We start from the raw sequence: 18,152 nt of genomic DNA on the forward strand, positions 1-18,152 counted from the left end.
AATTAGATTTCATCTTTTTCCATTGCCTCTGCCTTCCCAGAGCTTTGGGCATTCTGATCTGTTCATCTAATCCATTTATCTCCCTTCGTCCCCAAATTTAATGGGTTTTCTGTCTTCGTCCTGTTGTTAATGAAGGCGTTGACTGGCTGTGGCAGCACCCTGCAGTTCCCGCAAGCCTCAGCCAGTCCCTCTGAGGCAGGACAGGGAGATGAGGTGACAGGAAACTTCTGCATTTAATATAGATGAAAAGGGCCAGAATCAGAAATTAAAACGACCAGGAAGAACTGAGAGATCAAAGCAGGAGCTTTCTCCCGCCACCTTCCCTTCTGGCTGTTGCTTCACAGGAACAGGAGATCCAAGGGCTCTGTGACTTCTCCCCTTAGAAGTGACAACTGCAAACCCTTTGACTAGGCACACAGAAAACCGAAGGGCACGTCTGGCAGATGGAAGTCCTTGCTCACATCTCTTGTCTGTGGTTTGGGTAGGCCTAGACCACTTCTGGTTTTTTTATTGATAAAAACAGAAGCCATCTTGGTCAGTTTGGGTAATGACCACCCTGAATCACTGTCTATGCTTGAAAACTTAGCGAAGGGATTAGGTGACATGACTAGTGGTCTAGACAGGAGTTGAAGAAAAACCCCAGGACAAGAACCACCATTTGCCTTTTTTTTCCCCTTGGTGGGACTGGGTTTGAACTCTGGGCTTTGCACTTGCAAAGCAGACACTGTACTGCCTAAGCCATGCCTCCAGTCCAAGAACCACCATTTGAGTCCTTTCACTCCCCTCTCCTGCATGGGGAGAGCAGATGAGCATTTCTCTTTCCCTGTCCTGGCTCTCCCACTTCACCCTCGTTTACTAAGACAAATCCTCACTAAAGTTCTGCCTTATGAGACCCCCTGTGCGACATTTCTCAGAATGCCTTTTCTTCGTGGAGCTCAGGTTCCTGTGAGTTGCATGGAAGTGGGGATCTGAGGGACCCCGTCCTTCCCTCCCCTCCTGTGGTAGCAGCTAGCTGTGCTTCTCCAGACCCTCGTTCACGGGAAAGCTCCCCCTCGGCAGCCCGTCACCCGTCTTGCTGTCGCCACCTCGGTCCTGACGCCCCACTCAGAGCACGCATGTGGCCGAAGGGCCAGAGACACAGCAGTTTGAGGAGCCCTGGGGGCCAGCCTCCCGGAGAAGGGGACAGGAAAGAAGCCCGAGGGAGGGCGAGGCAGCCTTCAACCGGAGTGGAGAGCAACGAGCACAGACAGAGAGAGACATCTTGCAGTGTCATAGACGGTGGTCTGCGCAAACGGGAAGACACAGGGATGGAGAAGCTACCAGAAAGGTCACAGGAACGTTTATTACATAGAAAAGAGAGAAAGGAAGAAAAGGTTTCCAAAGCCGTATTTCCAAGGGTTTAAAAAAACACAAACTTGGAGTGCCAAAGAGACGCCATGCTTTGTGTATTCATAATAGGAGTGTCTGTACAACTATGTACACAGAGCTATGTACATGGGGTTTGTCACTCTTGGTGTCTTCATCACATGTACTGCGAGGCCGATGCTGGGGGAGGGAAGGGTTTGAAGGTGGAGGAGGTGGAGACGCGGGAACCCTGCTCAGTGTCCAGAGGGCGCCATGTCCCGGGCAGCTGGCCACAGGGCTGCGGGCTCCGGTCTGGGGTGCCTGCAAAGCCAAGCAGACCTCACCCCAGGCTGCAGGCTTGGGCCAGGGCAAGTCTGGAAGCTTCCTACAGCCCTGACACGGGACATGTTCTTCCAAGAAAGCTTGCAGTCTTTGGGATGGGCTGGTTGGGGCTGTGGGTAGAAGTGGGTCCAGAAGGCCAGGGACACCAGAGGGACTGTCAGAGAACATGGATCTGTACAGCAGTCAATTGAGAACAAGGCCTCTCACAGCCAAATCCCAACTCAGCACGGCACGGTCCACAGGGAAATTCAGTGGACTCTCACACAGTGGTCTTGTGTTTACATGGTGGTTTGAGAAAAATGGCATCACGTACGTTGGCCTGGAACCTGGCCTGTGAAGAGGGCAGTTGCGGGTTCCATGGGGCCCACAGGAGCCCATCACAGCCCCTCACCACCTCTCCCTGCTGGAGATGTCCCTTCTCCTCTGCGTCTCACTGGCTCTGGGTTGGGATGGTAGGGGTGGTAGACAGAACGGTGTCTCGGAAGAGAGGACTGCCTGCAGGAAAGGTCATTGTCCCCCCCCTCCTCTGGACAGGCTCCTTCCACAGGAGGCCAAGCCTCTGTAATGTGGGGGTTGACCACAGTTGGGTTGAGTGGGGTCGGGGCTGCTGAGTTGATGGGCACAGGAAGAAATGACCCCCAGCCAGGAGCCTGGACAGTGGAGACAGTGGCCACATGGGGTGGGTCGGGGTGTGATGAGGACAAACCCCGTGCCAGCCAGGCCCAGCTGGAGAAGTAAGTCTAGTCCTGAATTCCCCAGCAGACAGCCCATGCTGCTCACAGCCACCGAGGGGCTGAGGGAGTGTGTGTGCGGGTGTGTGCGAGAGTGGGATGTGTGAAGTGAGTGTGAGTATGGGTTTGGATGCCAGCGTGGGAGTGGGGGCGTGAATGGGTGAGTGTGTGCGAGTGTATGTGGAGCTAATGTGATATGAGTGTATGTGGGGTTGTGCGTGGGATTGATGGGGTGTGTGTGAGTACATATGTGAGCGTGGAGCAAGTGTGAGTGCACATAAGTGTGAAGTGGGCATGGATTTGAGTGTGTGGTGTGTGTAAGTGGGTAGTGAGTGTGTACACAGGGTTGTGTGTAAACATGTAAGTGTTCTGTGTGAGTGTGTCTGTGTGTGTGAGCATGGAGTGAATATGGGTGAGTGTGGAGGGAGGGAGTGTGTCTCTGTGTGTGAGTGTGTGTGCGTGTGTAAACGTGGAGTGAACTGTGTGAGAGCACGTGTGCGTGTGTGTGCGTGTGTGTGTGTGAACGTGCGTGTGAAGGACTGGGCCTCCAGGCCCTTGGCTCTGAGAGCAACAGGGAAAATGGCAACCGCCTGGGACCCGCTTTGCTCCTGAACTACGGATGGTTAAACGAGGCATGAGGCTCCATCGACAGACTTTCCCAGGTGTCACATTTGGGGTCACATTTGGGGTCACTGTGGTGGGGACCTGTCCCATCCTATGGGCCCTGCTCTGAGCACAAGCGCATCCTAGCTCTGTGATTCTGCCAACGTTCAGAAGCTCTGGGAATTGAACGGGCAGGAGGAAGGGCAGCCAGTCCTTGGGGAAGGGGTCTACCCCCACCCCGTTGACCTCGGCTCACCTTGCTGTCACCTGTGGAGGCTGGGGACTCTTGAGTGAGGAGACAGGCTTCTTTCTCCAAGCCCCTGCCCCATTAACGCTCACAGAGAGCCCAGAGCACAAGGCAGAGCTCAAGGCAGAAGCAGCTGAGGCCAGCACCGGGCTTCCTGCAAGCTCGAGTGGGAGCCTGTGTCCCCAGCCTCAGGTGGTCACAGAAGGGAGCAAGTGTGCCAACTGATCCCCTAGCCTGCGGCCCTAACCATGTGCCAGGAAGCCCTGCTAGAGGGACTGGGGTGCTTTAGAAGTTTCCCCTTCAATCACGGGATGATGTCTGGCTCCCTAGCCAAAAGGAGTAAGAATGAGACACGCCCCTGGGGAGGGCTCATTTGTAACCTGTGGCAGTCCCCACGCAGCCTCACTACGCCTAGCTTTCTTGGCCAACACACTAGCAATAAAGCAGCGGAGTCACTGAACCCCTGGGCCTGGGAACCAGGCTGGGCCCAATTCCCCACTTCAGGCAGGCTGGACAACCTCTTGGTGTCCCCGCCTGGCAGGGAAGCAGAAGGGCACTGTCGTTCAGCTCCATGTTCCCCTCAAGACCCGTGCAGGCCTTAGGCTCAGGGTTAGATGTGGATGTGGTTTTCCTTTCAGACACCAGGCCCAGAGTGGCTGTTTTCTTTCTTTTCACAGAAATCCTCTCCTTGATCTTTAGCCTGGGTTTCCCGTGTGGGTCTGGACTCACTGGGCCGCAATCCTGTCCCAAAGGCTGAGCCTAAGACCAAGTGGGTGAGGACCAGGCAGCTCCTCTTTCTGGCTGCTTTAGGCGAGGGAGCTCAGGTTTGCTGCAGGAGAGAGCCAGGCCAGTGGGGCAGGGTGGAGGCCTCAGTCCCTTCCCAGAGGGTCTTTATTCCACCCCATGTCTTCGGTGGGATGAGGACCCTTCCGGAAGATCGTCTCTGGACCCTGCGGCTCCTGTGCTGTGGGGTTGCATGGAAGCAGCCAGGCCTGGCCACTCACAAGCCATGGAGGACATGTCTCATTCTTTCAGACCTCAGGTGCCACCAGATAACAGCACAGTGTCCACTCCCAGGCTGCTGGAAGGGGAGAGGAGATGAAAGGCCCTGATGAGGCGTCTACAGGATTGATGCATGAAGCAGAGCAGGAGAGGACAATGCCACTGGGTTGGGACCAGGGGAGGGTCCTGGTGGCAGCAACCAGAGGAGCCAGGATGGAGCCAGAGTCACCTGCCTCCCGCTGCTCCCCAGGGCCATGGCCATCCCAGCTCTGTGTCCACTCAGGGTCCTCAGCAGTCTGAATATACAAGACATGCCCTGCTGCCAAGTGCCTCACGCTTGCTCCAGGATCCCACTCTTGCTGGGAGGAATGGCTCCTCCAATCACAGTGTCACAGTGAGATCCTGGGGATGTCTTGTCAGTGGCATTTTCTGCGTGTCTGAGTCCTGTCTCATGTTCCACGGCCAGTGAACCCACAAAAGGCTAGACCCTGAGGTGCCATCACTCTGGGCCACCAGCCTACGTGGCTCCATCAGTCAAGATCTCTCTTCGTTATCGGCAAAGCCCTTGGTGGCTAGAGCCCTGCCAGGGGTCCAGTCAGTGAGCTCTGGTCATTGGGCAATCCAAGTGGTCATCTGACAGTTCTTTATTTAACAGTGATTGTGGTGATCTCTCAGAGGGCCACTGTTCATGAGCCAGTCCTGCCCACATGGCAACCCTCGGATCACTGTGCAGGGGAGCAGGGGACAGGCGGGGCCTCCTGAATCCTCCCACATACCAGCCACCTGGACAGGGTCCTCCTCTGGAGATTCTGTTCCTAAGAGTGGGGAACTGGGGGCGATGGCCTTCCAAGTGCACAAACCCCTGTATTAAGCCATCCCACACAGGGACGTGTGGTGACACCTGTCACTCAGGAAAGTCCTACCCGCATCTGGATTCTGTGACTAAACATGCAACATAAATTCTATTTCTTCTTCACTCCCTCAGCAGCCACCCCCAGCCCAAGCCGGGAAATAAGCTTCTCTCTCGCACTTGTGGGGGCCGCCTCCTCCAGAGTCCTGTCACCAGGTAAATTCGGGAGCTACTTGGGGTGAAAGGCTGTAGGCTGGCAGGCCGTGGGAGGGGTGCTAGGACCCGTTACTCCTCCCTTCCCCCACTGAGGCTGTCTGCTCTGGCTTCCAAGAGAGCGGCCAGCTGCTCCCTGTGCGTGCTGTCTGCCCACAGCAGGGCTGTGGCTTTGTGGACAGAGCCACCCCAAGCCCACGTCTAAGTCTTCCCCCACGAGACTCCAAGGAGATGGACGGTCAGACAGACAGAAGCAGCTAAAGCCTGCACTGGGGTTGAGAAGAAGGGGGACAGGAAGAGACAAAGATGTGGCCAGGTGTTCAGAGAGTGCAACCCAGCCCCAGGCAGTGATGGAAGGACAAAGAAGGGATGGTAGGGGATGGGACAGGCCAGGAACAGAGAACTTGCTCAGAGTCAGTCGGAGCCAGGAGAGAGTGACTGAATGGGAGTCCATTTCCCATGATGTTGGGAGCTGTCCAGTCTGAGGGAGCCCGAGGTCTGCTCCCCAGCAGGACTGTAAATAGAGATCCTGGTAGCAGGTTAGTGGGCTGGGACCCCCCACCCCACACACACCCCACAGTGGGCACTACTTCCCAAGAGCCTCTCCAGCAACAGAGAAGAGATTCAGGCCCTTTCTCTAGCCCGGGCTGGGGACTGATGGAGCCTCGTGTAGACAAGAAAAGGCCCTCAGAGAGGGATACACCCCTGGCTTGATGCCCAGCGGGGCCAGGACTGAGCTCTGGGACAGCGCACAAGTTAGATCTTCTTGTTAGAATGAGGGGAAGACAGCAGGTGAGCCAGTGTCCTTCTGTCGCTCTAATGTTGGCTTTCCTTGCCTTAATTCCGCATTGCTGCTGGACTTGCAGCAGCCCGCACGCTTTCTGGGGGTTTCTCCCTCTGAGGATTCTAACAGTCATGCACAGAGGGGACCAATGGACTCTGTGCAGCTGGAGGGGCCCTGTGTGACGCCAACAATTTCATTCTCCAATGCACCTGCTTGCCGGTAGGATTTTCAGATTGAGGTCCATGACCTCATAAAATTGCTTTGCAATTCTGGAACTCCAAAAGCCATCTGTGGTAAGTTCTGCTCCCAACCCCATGCCTTATTCACGGCAAGGTCTGACCTGGATGGAGGGGGAGTATTTACAGTTGTTACTGCTCCCAACCAATGTGACTATTCACAGTTTCTCTGCAGAAAGCCATGTGCTCGCTGTTCCAGACTCTGCTGGGGGTTAGAATAGACACAGTAATGGATTTGGATCCCTCCTCTGATCCAAATTCTCAATTCAGAGACATGGATTTCAGGAAAAGCAGAGTGGACCAGAAACGGTATTTAAGTGTAAGGAGAGAGGCTGCTATACCGCCCACTCCACCACCACCTTGGTGAAGCCCTGCCCCGCTTCCCAGGGAAACAAAGGTCAACGCCTGCCCCAGCCCTTCGACTCAGTGCTGAGGAAGCTGGGATGCAGTCAGACACCTGGGGAGGCCCATGCTCTGCCCAAGACCCCAGTCAGCCTTGGGCACAGGGGGCCTTTCCCTGCTGGGCAGGCTCCTGGTCACCCTTACCCTTACCCTGCTGCCGCCCTGAGGAGACCTCAGAACAAAGACAGGACACCACATTTTCGAGGCCGAGGGTGGGGACCCAGAGGAAGTGCCTCCACAGTCCTGCTCACAAGCACGGGGCCCGCTGCAGCCCAGCACGGCAGCTCCAGGTGCCTGTGCAATGGGCAGTGGGCGCTGACAGCGGGGTGAGCCTGCCTAGCATCCCAGCCTCTCTGTCAGCACCTTGTCCCCAGTCCAGCCCCGAAGCCCAGGGGCCTGCACCTACCATGCCTCCTGAGCAGGAGGACTGGCAGCCCTCAGAGCCTTCGAGAAAAGTATATGCGTTTTCAAAATAAATAAGATTTTTTAAAAATACCCCCTCTTCACCCCAATCCAGGAAGGGGCAGAGGAGAACACTGAAGGTTCTTCTGCTCAAAGCCACCTGGTGCAGTCCTCACAGGGTCCCCGACTTCCCTGGCAGGTCCTGTGGGCTCACAGCTGCTGTGGGATGCCCTGCTCCTTGTACCCTGTGAGGAAGAAGCAGAGGGGAGATGGCTCAATACCCACTTCCTTCAGTATTTCTCCACAGGGTTTCTCCGGACCAGAAAATACTCTCATTCATACAATAGTGTAAATGACTGCCATGCTAGGGCATGACTTTTCCAGGGGCTTTGGCTTTTTAATAGGAAGAGAAGGATGAATTGAGAATTGCGGAGTGAACACATGAGAGGGTATTTAGGGTGGATGCTGGAAGGCAACTGATGCACGCCTGAGCCTGGAAGCCACTGCACAAATGGCTCCAGCAGACTGGCCTGGTGATATCAAAATGCAGAACCTGGGGGAGAGTACAAGCCAGGGAGGTTATGGAGAGGGGAGGCAAGAAGGAGGGAGGAAGCAGGGAGACGGCACAGAAGGGAGCAGCCATCCTGTAGGTGGCCAGGACAGGGTTGGGGCTGGAGCACTTAGAACCATCAAAACGTCCATGATATCATTGTTTTTGTTTTGTTTGGGTTTTTTTGGAGGTTCTGGGGATCAAACCCAGGCCCTCAGCATGCTGGACAAGTGTTTTGCCACTGGGCTACATCTCCAGCCCCCTTTGGGAATATTTGAACACCATTGATATTAAGGAATTGTTGCTAACTCTTTTATTTGGGTGAAAGTCCATGGCCAAGGTTACAGAGGGGATTTGCCAAGTGAGCCGTGCCCCTGCCAGCCCAAGGAGGAGCAACAATGGCCTCCCCGCTGCTCTTCATTATCTCAGGTGCTAGGAACCCAGTGTGGCCACGCTGGGCCTTTAGGGGCTGGTTATACTAGGGACTCTCCTCTGGTCGATGTTTAAGCATTTTCCAAAATAAGACAAAGAAGCCCAGTGACTGCTGGGAGAGTGGGGTGTCCAGTGCAGGGGTTGGGTAGGGCACCAGGCACAAAGCCATGCACCCAAAAGACTCACCTTGGGAAACTGTGCAGCACAGTCACATGGAGCAGCAGGAGGAGAGAAAGAGAGAGAGAGAGAGAGAGAGAGAGTCTGAAAACTGAAGCTGAGGAAAATCCAAAATCTAAAATGATAGAGGACCATGTGGGTCCTGGGAGATGGAACAGCAACTGTGCCAGTGGCTTTTGCAAAGCCAGATCTTCAGACCAGGGTGCTCAGTGCTCATGGTGACCAGCAGGCAGGTCTGGAGCACACAGGGGTCCCCTCCATTACTGCTACGTGGTCCTGCCCTGCGCACCCCAGCCAAGCCCACCTCCTGCCCTTGTTCTTCTCCCCGACCCATGCCTCCTAGAGATGAGTTCTGGATGGGATCAGGGCTGTGACAGAGATGCTGAAAGACCTGCCCTGGTCCCAGTCTTGCTGTCCTTTCTAGGGACAGAAGCCACATTTACAAAGCCTAATGCTTTGGGAAAGACCCAGGCCTGAGGCTGGCAGACCTCCACACAGACATTGTGGATCAGTGGGAGTGACTGTGCTGGGGAAATGTGGCTATTGAGTGATGACGTCTGCAGGAGGTGTGGCAGCAGAAAGTGGGTGCCAAGGCGTGTGAGCTGGCTCGACCTGGCAGCTGCTGCTGACTGTCACCTGCATGTTACTGTAATAGAGCAGTGTGCTCACAAGTCCCCGACTTCAGCTTCTGTGACCATCTCATCTCTCTGATTCCTCTCAGGAGTTTCACCGGTGCCATGCTTATTGATGGCACACTGGAGGATGCCAGGTGAAAACCATCACCATAGCTACAGCTGGAGTTTCCTTCATCCTTCAGGAGGGGCCTGGAGAGGCTCCAGGAGGAATGACCCTTTACCCCACTGTCTCTAGGACAGACAAGTCACTTGTAGATGTTCCTGTCAGTGGAGCCACGCCAGGACACACACACACGAACATGCATGCACACACACGCGTGCACACACACACACACACACACACATGCACCAGTGTTGCTCAGAGCAGCTTCAGCCCATCTCAAGAGTGGCGTGCCATGTATGTGGGGTGATCTGGGGGTGGCATCCCCTTCTGAGATGGTGGCTGAGCCTTGTGGTCAGGTAAGGTGAGTGGGTAAGAGAGGGAGGGGATTTTTTTGTGTGTGGCCCCCCAAAAGCATTCTCTAAAGCTTGATGTAAGGGCAGAGCATATGGAACTAGTGCATAGCTGTCAGTCTAAGGAGACCCATGGGGCAGCCAGGGGGGCAGGAATGGCGGGGCAGGCTGGGGTTGGAAGGTCTGGTACCTGCTTGTCCTACAGCCCAGTCACAGCCCCACACCTGCCCAGGACAGAAATTTTGGCCAAGTCACCAGCCTGAGGTGATGGGAAGGATGTGTCTGACCCCATCTGACCTCTAGGGTCTCTGTTACCTCACCTAGGGCTGGCCTCCCTCTTCAGGTATCACCAAGGTCCACCCTTTGGTTCCTGGGAATTCAGGACGAACAGACTTTAAGTCAAGTGCTCTGACTTAAGATGCTTGGAGTTTGACACTTGGAGATCGACTACACTTTTGACACAGTAATCTGCTTCTGACAGGTTTATTAGGACAGAATCCCACAGCGGGTCAAGGAGTGTCTGAATACCAGATAGCTCCAGAAGAGCCACACGTTTACTGACACCGTGGCATAGATCACTCCCCACTGCGTGGTTTGGATCTGGAGTCCAAAGGCCCATTTGCTTAAGACTATGGTAGGCGGTGGAGCCTTTAAGAGGTGGGGCCTAGTGGGAGAAAGTTAGGTCATTGGGGGCGTGCCCTCAAAAGGGGCTGTTTTCTCCCTCTCTCCTCCCAGCCATGAAGTGAGTGGCTCTTTGTTCTACACATGCTTCTGCCATGCTGGGCAGTCCCAAAGCAAGAGGGCCAAACAACCATTGCACTGAACCCTCCAAACCTATGTGATGAAATAAACCTTTTCTCCTCATAAGTTGATTTACCTCAGGTGTGTGTGTGACAGTGATGGAACACTGGCTGGCACACCCACTGAAGTCCCACTATTTGGCTAGACACCTTGGCATCGTGAGCGGAGCAAGCAGCAGGCAGGGTGTGCGGTGTGTGCAGACAGGGCAGCCTTCCCTCACCTATGAGAGGTGTGTGAGCTCGTTTGGGCCAGGGTCAACAGCCTCAGCCCATCCTACAGGCCCCAGAGAAGTGCCTGGTTCCCCCTGGGAAGTCTCCAACCTGCTCTCAGGACTCAAAAGTGCACATGTCTGTCTGTCTTATCCCCAGTGCTGCCCTTCCTCTACAGTAGATGTGGCCCTGGACACAGGGCAAGTCCCCTGGGTGGGGAGGCGTCTGTAGAGTCTGCTCTATTGGACTTGCCTCCCTACTTCCTCCCTGAGGGGTGACCCCCACCCAAGACAACTTCCTCCCTGATCCTCAACTTCCCCCTCCCTGGGGCGGCCCTCCACATGGCAGCCAGGCCTGGCATCCCACCTCCCAGGTCTGGCTACCCTTGGCTGCCCAGGGTCTGCCTGGTGGCTCTGCCTCTGGGACACCCCGGCTGTCCAGCTGACCTTTCCCCCCAGACCTCTGCTCTAAGGCAGGTCCTCGCATTGTGAGTGGCCCATGTCGGCCCATGTCTTAGATCTTCACAGGATCCAGAACTCAGGCAAAGTTAGCTGTGGGTCATTCTAGGGCCCCTGAATCCCAGGCTTCCCCTCCCACCTCACTGTCCTCATGCCTTACCTCTGACACAGTGACTCATCTGTGGATGGCTTTGCTGGGGGGAGGACCCCCATGAGGAGCAGCAGGTGGGGGGGGGTCAAAGGCAAGGCCCCAGGAATGTGGCCTTAAGTATTGAGAGCTATCGCCTAGTCAGGTGGGAACAGGGGGGTGGTGCAGGGAGAGGGGCACGGCTGTTTAAGACAGGTGATGTCTCATTTAAGATTTTGCTAGGCTATTTTTAAAAGGATAATCAACTTTTCCTTGGTAAACTTGATTTTGTAACCTTTCATCCTTCCACAAAACAGTTTTGCACCTGAACCAAGTTTGGCATGAACGACTGACATCCCTCCCAGGACAAGTGTGAACTAGTGTGTCTTAACACAGTGATGAAGCTTGGTTCCCCAAGGGGGAACTCCACAGGTCTGTCTGTGGAGAGGACAGTCACAGAGCTTCCTGTGGGCAAGAGGTCCCATGGCTTTGTCCCTTCTTGACACTGCATGTTGGAGGCACAGGGCTGGCCTCGCCCATTGTCCTGACTCAGCTGCTGGCTCAGGTCTCTGCAGGGAGGCAGGGATGCCTGCTGTCCCACCCGCGACTCCTTCAGGCATCTGTGCTATGCATGGCGGGCAGAGTCCCCCGTGCCGTGTGGCCACGGGCACTACTGAGAACACAGATGGGCCCTGGTCACCTGTGACCGCCCCCCGCGAGTCTATCTGGCCAGGCCCTGAGCCCCAGGGAACCGCAGCAGTGTGGGCGGCTACTCACTGGCGAGAATCACCATGTCCATCCCCCAGAAGATGCTCATGACCCAGCCCACCATGACGATGGCCGTGAGGACCTGGATGAGCGCCGCTGCGATGTTCAGCCAGAAGACGCAGCACACGTGCCTGTCCGGAAGGTCAGTGCGGGCCCCACACAGCACAGTGAAGGCGGAGACGAAGGTGCCTGCGGAGGCCAAGGGGCAGACTTCAGAGGGTGACATGGGGTGGGCATGTTCCCCAGCTGCCCGCCCTCCCCTCCCAGAGCTCAGAGAGCATGGTCGATGCCCAGCACCCTGTCCTCTGGGTGCCACTCCTCACTCAGACACCGGCCTACAGCTTGTCATCTCCAAACTGGAGAGCACAGGGCACCACCTGGGGGAGGTGTGGCAAGGGACTGCTAGGACCTAGCACAGTCCTGGGACCTCTGGGGGACACAGATGTTACATGACAAGCAGTGGCTGTCATGAAGGAACAACTGGGCAGCCACCATGCCCGGCCAGCAACTGGAAAGGCTCTCTGTGTGTGGTAAAGACTCTAAGTGTTAGGAGGTGGGAGTGAGTGTCTTTGGGGGGACACAGAAGCTAGCCACAGAGGTGAATCAGAGGCTAGGCTGCAGGCCAGGACCTGGCCCCAGCAGACACACCAATTGCTGAGGGGCAGGAGCTGAGACCAGGCCCTGCAGAGGGAGAGTGTGGCTCCCATAGGCAGCAGACTCGCAGGAGGTGGACAGCGAGCATAGGGCCAATCGGGTAGCCACAGATGCCAGCCACACAGTGCCTCCCGTTCCTTTGATGTCTCAGATTTGCCCCTGTGGGCAACCCCATGGTTACTGGGTTCTGCTTCAGCCAGGCTTTTCTACCTGGACTCTGAGCCTTGCGACAGCCTTGCCAGGTTGGCATCCTCTCTGTCTGTGCAAGTGTCCTATGGCTGCTGTCACAAGTTACCACAAGCTTGGTGGCTTAGAGCAACACGAATTCCTTCTACGGCTCTGGAGGTCAGAACAGCGTGACGTGGGGCTTCGGCTGGGAGCCTCTCCCCGGTCCCACAGCCGTCCCGTTCCTCAGAGTGCTGCCCTTTCCTCCGGCATCAGCTGCCAGTCGTCCCTGGTCTGTGACCCCTGTTCTGTCCTCACGTCTTCTCTCTAGGCGCTGATCCCCTGGCTTCTGCTCTGGAGAACCCGCCTGGATAGTCGTCTCATCTCTTAGGATCCTCAACTTCATCACAAAGTTTCTTTTTCCACGTCATTCCCAGGCTTGGGGACTGGACTGTGGGCCCCTTTGGGGAGGGGACCATTATTTGTCCTGTCACTCTTACACCCAGAGACACTCAGGAGTTAAGCACCTTGTCCAAGGTCACAGTCACTGGCAGGGTGTGTGCACACTATCTGATGACAATGGCCACACTCCTGCTCACACTGTCCCCCTCCCCACGTCCACAACCTGTCACAAGCAGGTGGGGGCAGAGAGCAGGATGTTTGGGAAAATGGCCCATAGACTGGCAGCCATTGTCACCATCCTAACTCTCAGTTCCACCCCTTGAGGGCACCGCCCAGCTGTGGACTTGCCTTCCTCTCTGACCTCTGGCTTCTGGCCCTTGGTCCCACAGGTGGCCTTTGTTCTGGTCTCCTCACACCTGAGATCCAGGCTGAGGGAGACCTGACGCCCCTGACTGATTTCCAACCTAACCCTACACTTCTCCAAACCTGAGCAGATGCTGCCGACTGGTGGCCCCAGTGGCACCTCCTTCACCTCGTGCCTCCAGCCCCCACAGGCAGCTTGTGGATATCCAAAGAAATAGCCTGTTTTGAGAGGTATCCCCAGAGCCGGTGCCATGGCCACCCTTCAATCCTGGCTATTTGAGAGGCTGAGATTGGAGGATCATCGTCCCAGGCAAAAAACGTTCGCCAGACCCTGTTTCAACAGAAAAAGCTGGGTGTGTGGTATGTACCTGTCATCCCAGTAACAGCGGGATGCTACCGTAAAATAGGAGGATTTGGTCCAGCCAGCCTGGGCAAAAAGTGAGAACCTAACTCCAAAATAATCAGAGCAGAAAGAGCTGGAGGCCTGCCTAGCAAGCATGAAGCCTTGAGTGCAAACTCCAGTACCAACAACAACAAAAAGGTCAGTGCCGTGGCTCACAGCTGTAATCCTAGCTACTCTGGAGACAGGAGGATTGGGAGTTACAGACCAGCCTGGGCAAAAGCTAGCGAGACCCTATCTCAACACCCAGCTGGGTATGGTGGAATGCCTGGAATTCCAGCTTCATCCTTCCTGCCTAGGATATGGAAGAGGGGTCAGTGTTCTTTCATGTTTTATTAGGCTGAACCATACCCAGTGGGCACTTTTGTAGGTCAAAAGCTGAATCATAGCAATTTCACTGGTTCAGCCTAACATGTAGGCAAAAGTCTTATGTTATGGAAACGCTCCCTGAACCCAGAGAGTCCTCCTCCTCCTCCTCCTCCTCCTCCTCCTTTTTGGTTTCTTTTGAGATAGGGTCTCACCATGTAGCCCAGACTAGCTTCAAACTCACCATCTTCCTGCCTCTGCCACCCAAGTGCTAGGATTACAGGCGCACACCACAGCTCCCTGCTCAAAGATTCTTCAAGCTCAGAGACCAAAGACGGAGCCTCATTGGAGCTGCCACTAGAGGCCGAGCACCTTCTCCGGGACCCGCCTGCTAGACGCGGGGGGCAGCTGAGCAGCCCAGCGCTCCGCAGAGACACGGCCTGAGGAACGGACGCAAAGGCTCCGCCTGTGTGTCAGACAAAGGGGCTGGCCACACGTTCTCAGGGGAGTGCGTGGGGTGGCGTGACCTTCGGCCTCCACTCACCCTTCCACCCACACTGCCTTCCTCACGCTAACGCTGACATTCACGTGGAAAGAAGCACGTTCGTTATACGGGTACGACATCCACACGTGTACGTGCTTGTGTGGTCCACGGTCGCGTGAACTTAGCCCTCACGGTGAGGGAACAGTGAAAGCTCCCTCCTGCCAGGGAAGGAGAGGACAGAGCGAGTGGATGAGAACTAAAAGCTCTCTTCTGCAGCTTTCAAAGTGATCCTAGCCCCCCCTCCATTGACGAGGTGTTAATTATGGTAAATGAGTCTCTGCGTTAAATGAAGAGTTCTAGCCAACCACAATGTCAGCTCTGATTCAGCCCATGGAGTGCCGGCCGCGTGCCAGGGCTGGGTCCTGGGATGGGGAGCCATGGAGGGCGAGGGGACTTGGCCTGCCTCTGCCTGGGACTCACACGTTGGTGACTTATGCTTGGTCTTAGAGGGAGAGATGGGAGAGACCTCATAGCAGAGCAAGTGAGAGCCAGGGAGAGCTGTTGGGAGGGACTGGGAGGAGGAGGCTGGGGAAGGAAGAGGCTGGGGGAGAAGGAGGCTGGGGGAGGAGGAGGCTGGAAGAGGAGGAGCCTGGGGGAGGAGGAGGCTGGGGAAAGGAAGAGGTTAGGGAAGAAGGACGCTGGGGGAGGAGGAGGCTGGGGAAGGAAGAGGCTAGGGGAGGAGGAGGCGGGAGCCAAGAGGCGAGAAGAGCACCCAGAGATGACTGCTCCCCCATCCAGAGCCTGAGAGGCTAGTTCGTACCTCAGCAAAAGCTGTGGCCTGGAGGGGCAGACCAGAAATAGTCCTGAGGACCTTGCTGTGGGTCCAGCAAAAGGCAGCCCCCAGGAAGGGGCTAAGCAGGAGCTCTGGGGTCAGGTCACAGAGGAATCACTACGACCCTGAGAGAGATGGGTTGGAGGGGTGATGCTGGGGGAAGAGGTAGCCCCAGGGGAGATGACAGGGCAGTGGGCATGGCAGAGAGAGAGGACTGCAGCTATGGAGGGATGTCCCCAGGTGGGGTGACTTCAGGAAATGGTAAGAGGAGCACAGTGGATATCTGCTCTCCACAGTGTGCTGAGGGCAGGGCCATCGACCAGGGTCAGAACATGGAGGGACTGTGTCCACTGGGGGACTGGGATCCAACTGTGGAAGTCACCCAGAAGTGAATGATGTCACCTGGGAGCTAGAAATGTAAGGAAAGAAGGTCAAGGGAAGACCCTGGGAACCTGGAGGTCTTAGGGGTGAGCAAGGCAAGGGAAGGCCACAAGGAGCAGGAGGCCCCAGCAGAGAGGCCAGGAGGGGCCACAGAGGGAGGCCCTGGGGGATGGGGCCACTGCCACAGCCATGCAAGTAGACTCACAGCCTGACCAGGCCACGAGTGGGTCAGCTGGGAGTCCAGGGGATGAGGAGGCTCCGGCAGTGTTGGGCTCAGGTGCTGAAGACGTGGGTGAGGCTGCTTTTTCCTCAGCTGTGCACCTGCTGAGGCCAGGCGCCTGGGGCCAGATCAGGGTGAGAGGTAACCAGTAGGGGACAAGTGGACAAGAAAAAGGTAGAAGAGAGACCCAGAGCAAAATCTTTCTAAACCAGTTTGTGTATGCAAATTCTCAAACAAGACCCCAGCCCCCCACCTCCAGACCAGCGGGGCACAGGGAGAGAGGTCTGGGAATGGCTGTCTAAAAAGCAAACCGGGGCTGGCTGTGGCTCAGTGGTTAGAGCCTGTGCTTTGCCTGCATGAGGCTATGCATTTGAGCCCCAGCACTGGTCAGCTCAGGGGAAAATGACGGCAAGGCCTGAACTGTCAAGCACCCAGCAGTGCTACAAGACATGGGACAGAGGTGTAGCACGGGCTTTGCATGTCCTACCTGGCCCATACCAGGAAGGCAGGTGGGTGAGGCCTGAGGACGGTTCTCCCACAGAGAGCCACAGTAAAGGCCACACTGAGCTGGGTTTGCTACCATAGCACCTCTGCTGTCATTGCGCCTGCTGAGGCATCTGTGCTCCACTTTTCCAGCAGGCCTGAGCCTCAGCAGCAGGAGGAGAAAGAGCCCCTCCAATTCTATCCTAGAACCCGTCCTGGGGGAGATCTTGGCTCCCACCCCTTCCCCTGCTTCTGTCGGGCACAAGGAGGGAAGCAGCTAGAAGTGTCCTCCACCACCTCGCGGGCTCACCTTGTAGGACTCACTGTGGATGGGGCCGGGTTTGGAGAGGGGGTTTCCAGGGGACTATGCTCTGCCCTTTAGTGAAGCAGCTCCTCCAGCAGAAGTGCCCCTGGGACCCTCCGTGAGCCAGCCCGACCCAGGCACCACTGACAGCTGGCTGTTGTCACTGAGCTGTGCTGCTTGTCAGCTGCCACAAGTTGCAGCTGGACACCCTTGTGCTTCCCCAGGGAGGCTGCTTTGCACCCCTTCCTCAGAGCAACCTGGACACGAGCTTCAGGGGACAGGAAGGAAATGGCAGGGGAACCCTGGGCCCCACTTTACAGCTGATTTGGAAGGACAACCACATCCCAAGAAACGGGTCGTACTGGCTAGGGTGACCTGGTTCAGGCCAGAACAGATAAGTGGAGATGATGGTGAGGGTCAAAGTCAACCATATGAAGTGGCAATCGGCAAACCCTGCAGACCTAAGAAGGGAGCGAGTGCTAAAAACACCCCTTCCTGGGCCTGGCACCCCACCATTCTAACTCAGCCTGCTCAGTATCCATGTTTTCCTCACTGAGCAACTATCTCAGCCAGGCAAAGACTGCTACAAGGCCACAGGTGTTTCTGGACCAGAGTTCTGGCAACACAGGAGCATGTGACCTCGAGAGTGGACAGCCCAAGGCAGCGGACCGGGTGGCTCAGTGGGGTCCTGCACAAGGCTCCGTTGCTTCTGCTTTCTCCAGTGTGGAACAACGGCTTTGGACTTCGTGCTTCGGGCTTGGTTACTGTGGAGCAGAGTCTGTGGAGAGGCCAGGCAGGCAGGCATCAGGGGTGGGGGTGGCTCAGTGGCACGGTGTTTGCCTAATGGGTGCCAGGCCCTGGCTCCCATCTCCAGCACCAAAACACAAACAAGAAAACAAAAAAGACTCATCAGCCCAGGGAGCAGCTGTGTCCAGCACAGGTCTGTGGCCTACCACCCTTGCCGGCAAGGACACCACACAACAGAAACCCCTAGGGAATAGTGCAAGAAAATATGGCAGTTTTTGTATAGTCACCACCCAGGCCATCCTCAATTCTTCAGTTTGAATTGTGGTGTCTTTGACCCCCATTACCCTGGACCAGCTCCTTCTGAGGACAGAGAACACGAAGCCAGCTCGCCACACGCCTCTCAGGGCCTCCACCGTGACTGGCGGCCACTGCCCCACTAGGGCCTTGGGCGGCTGGTATTGATCATTAATTTTAATGGTGTTGGGGGTTGCGTCAGCCTCCCTGTGCTTGTTAGCATGCCTCCTCTGTCCCCACCTCTGCTCTGCAGCTCTCTGACGAACCCCCGCTTCGGAGAGACCATGGGGGCCTGGGGAGGTCTCCTGGGGCCTCTCCAGGAAGTTAGGCCTGAGCAGAAATCCAACGAGG

The 18,152-nt window shown here is 56.1% G+C and overlaps 1 protein-coding gene across 2 annotated transcripts in view; it reads right to left on the reverse strand.

Moving 5' to 3' along the window:
- Positions 1 to 1,323: 1,323 nt before the first annotated feature.
- The window catches only part of Stum (stum, mechanosensory transduction mediator homolog), a 48,022-nt gene continuing 31,193 nt past the window's right edge, over positions 1,324 to 18,152 (reverse strand). The window contains exons 2-3 of one of the 2 annotated variants that reach the window (XM_074048845.1): positions 11,776 to 11,955; positions 1,324 to 7,401 (exon numbers count right to left, since the gene is read on the reverse strand). In XM_074048845.1, coding sequence (XP_073904946.1) covers positions 7,367 to 7,401; positions 11,776 to 11,955 — 215 coding nt within the window. In that variant the 3' untranslated portion in view covers positions 1,324 to 7,366. Of the gene's footprint in view, positions 7,402 to 7,446; positions 10,425 to 11,775; positions 11,956 to 18,152 lie in introns of those variants that run through there. The other variant, XM_074048844.1, reaches the window with a different exon arrangement.

This window comes from Castor canadensis, chromosome 11 (assembly GCF_047511655.1).
Source record: "Castor canadensis chromosome 11, mCasCan1.hap1v2, whole genome shotgun sequence".
Classification (NCBI taxonomy): Eukaryota; Metazoa; Chordata; class Mammalia; order Rodentia; family Castoridae; genus Castor; species Castor canadensis.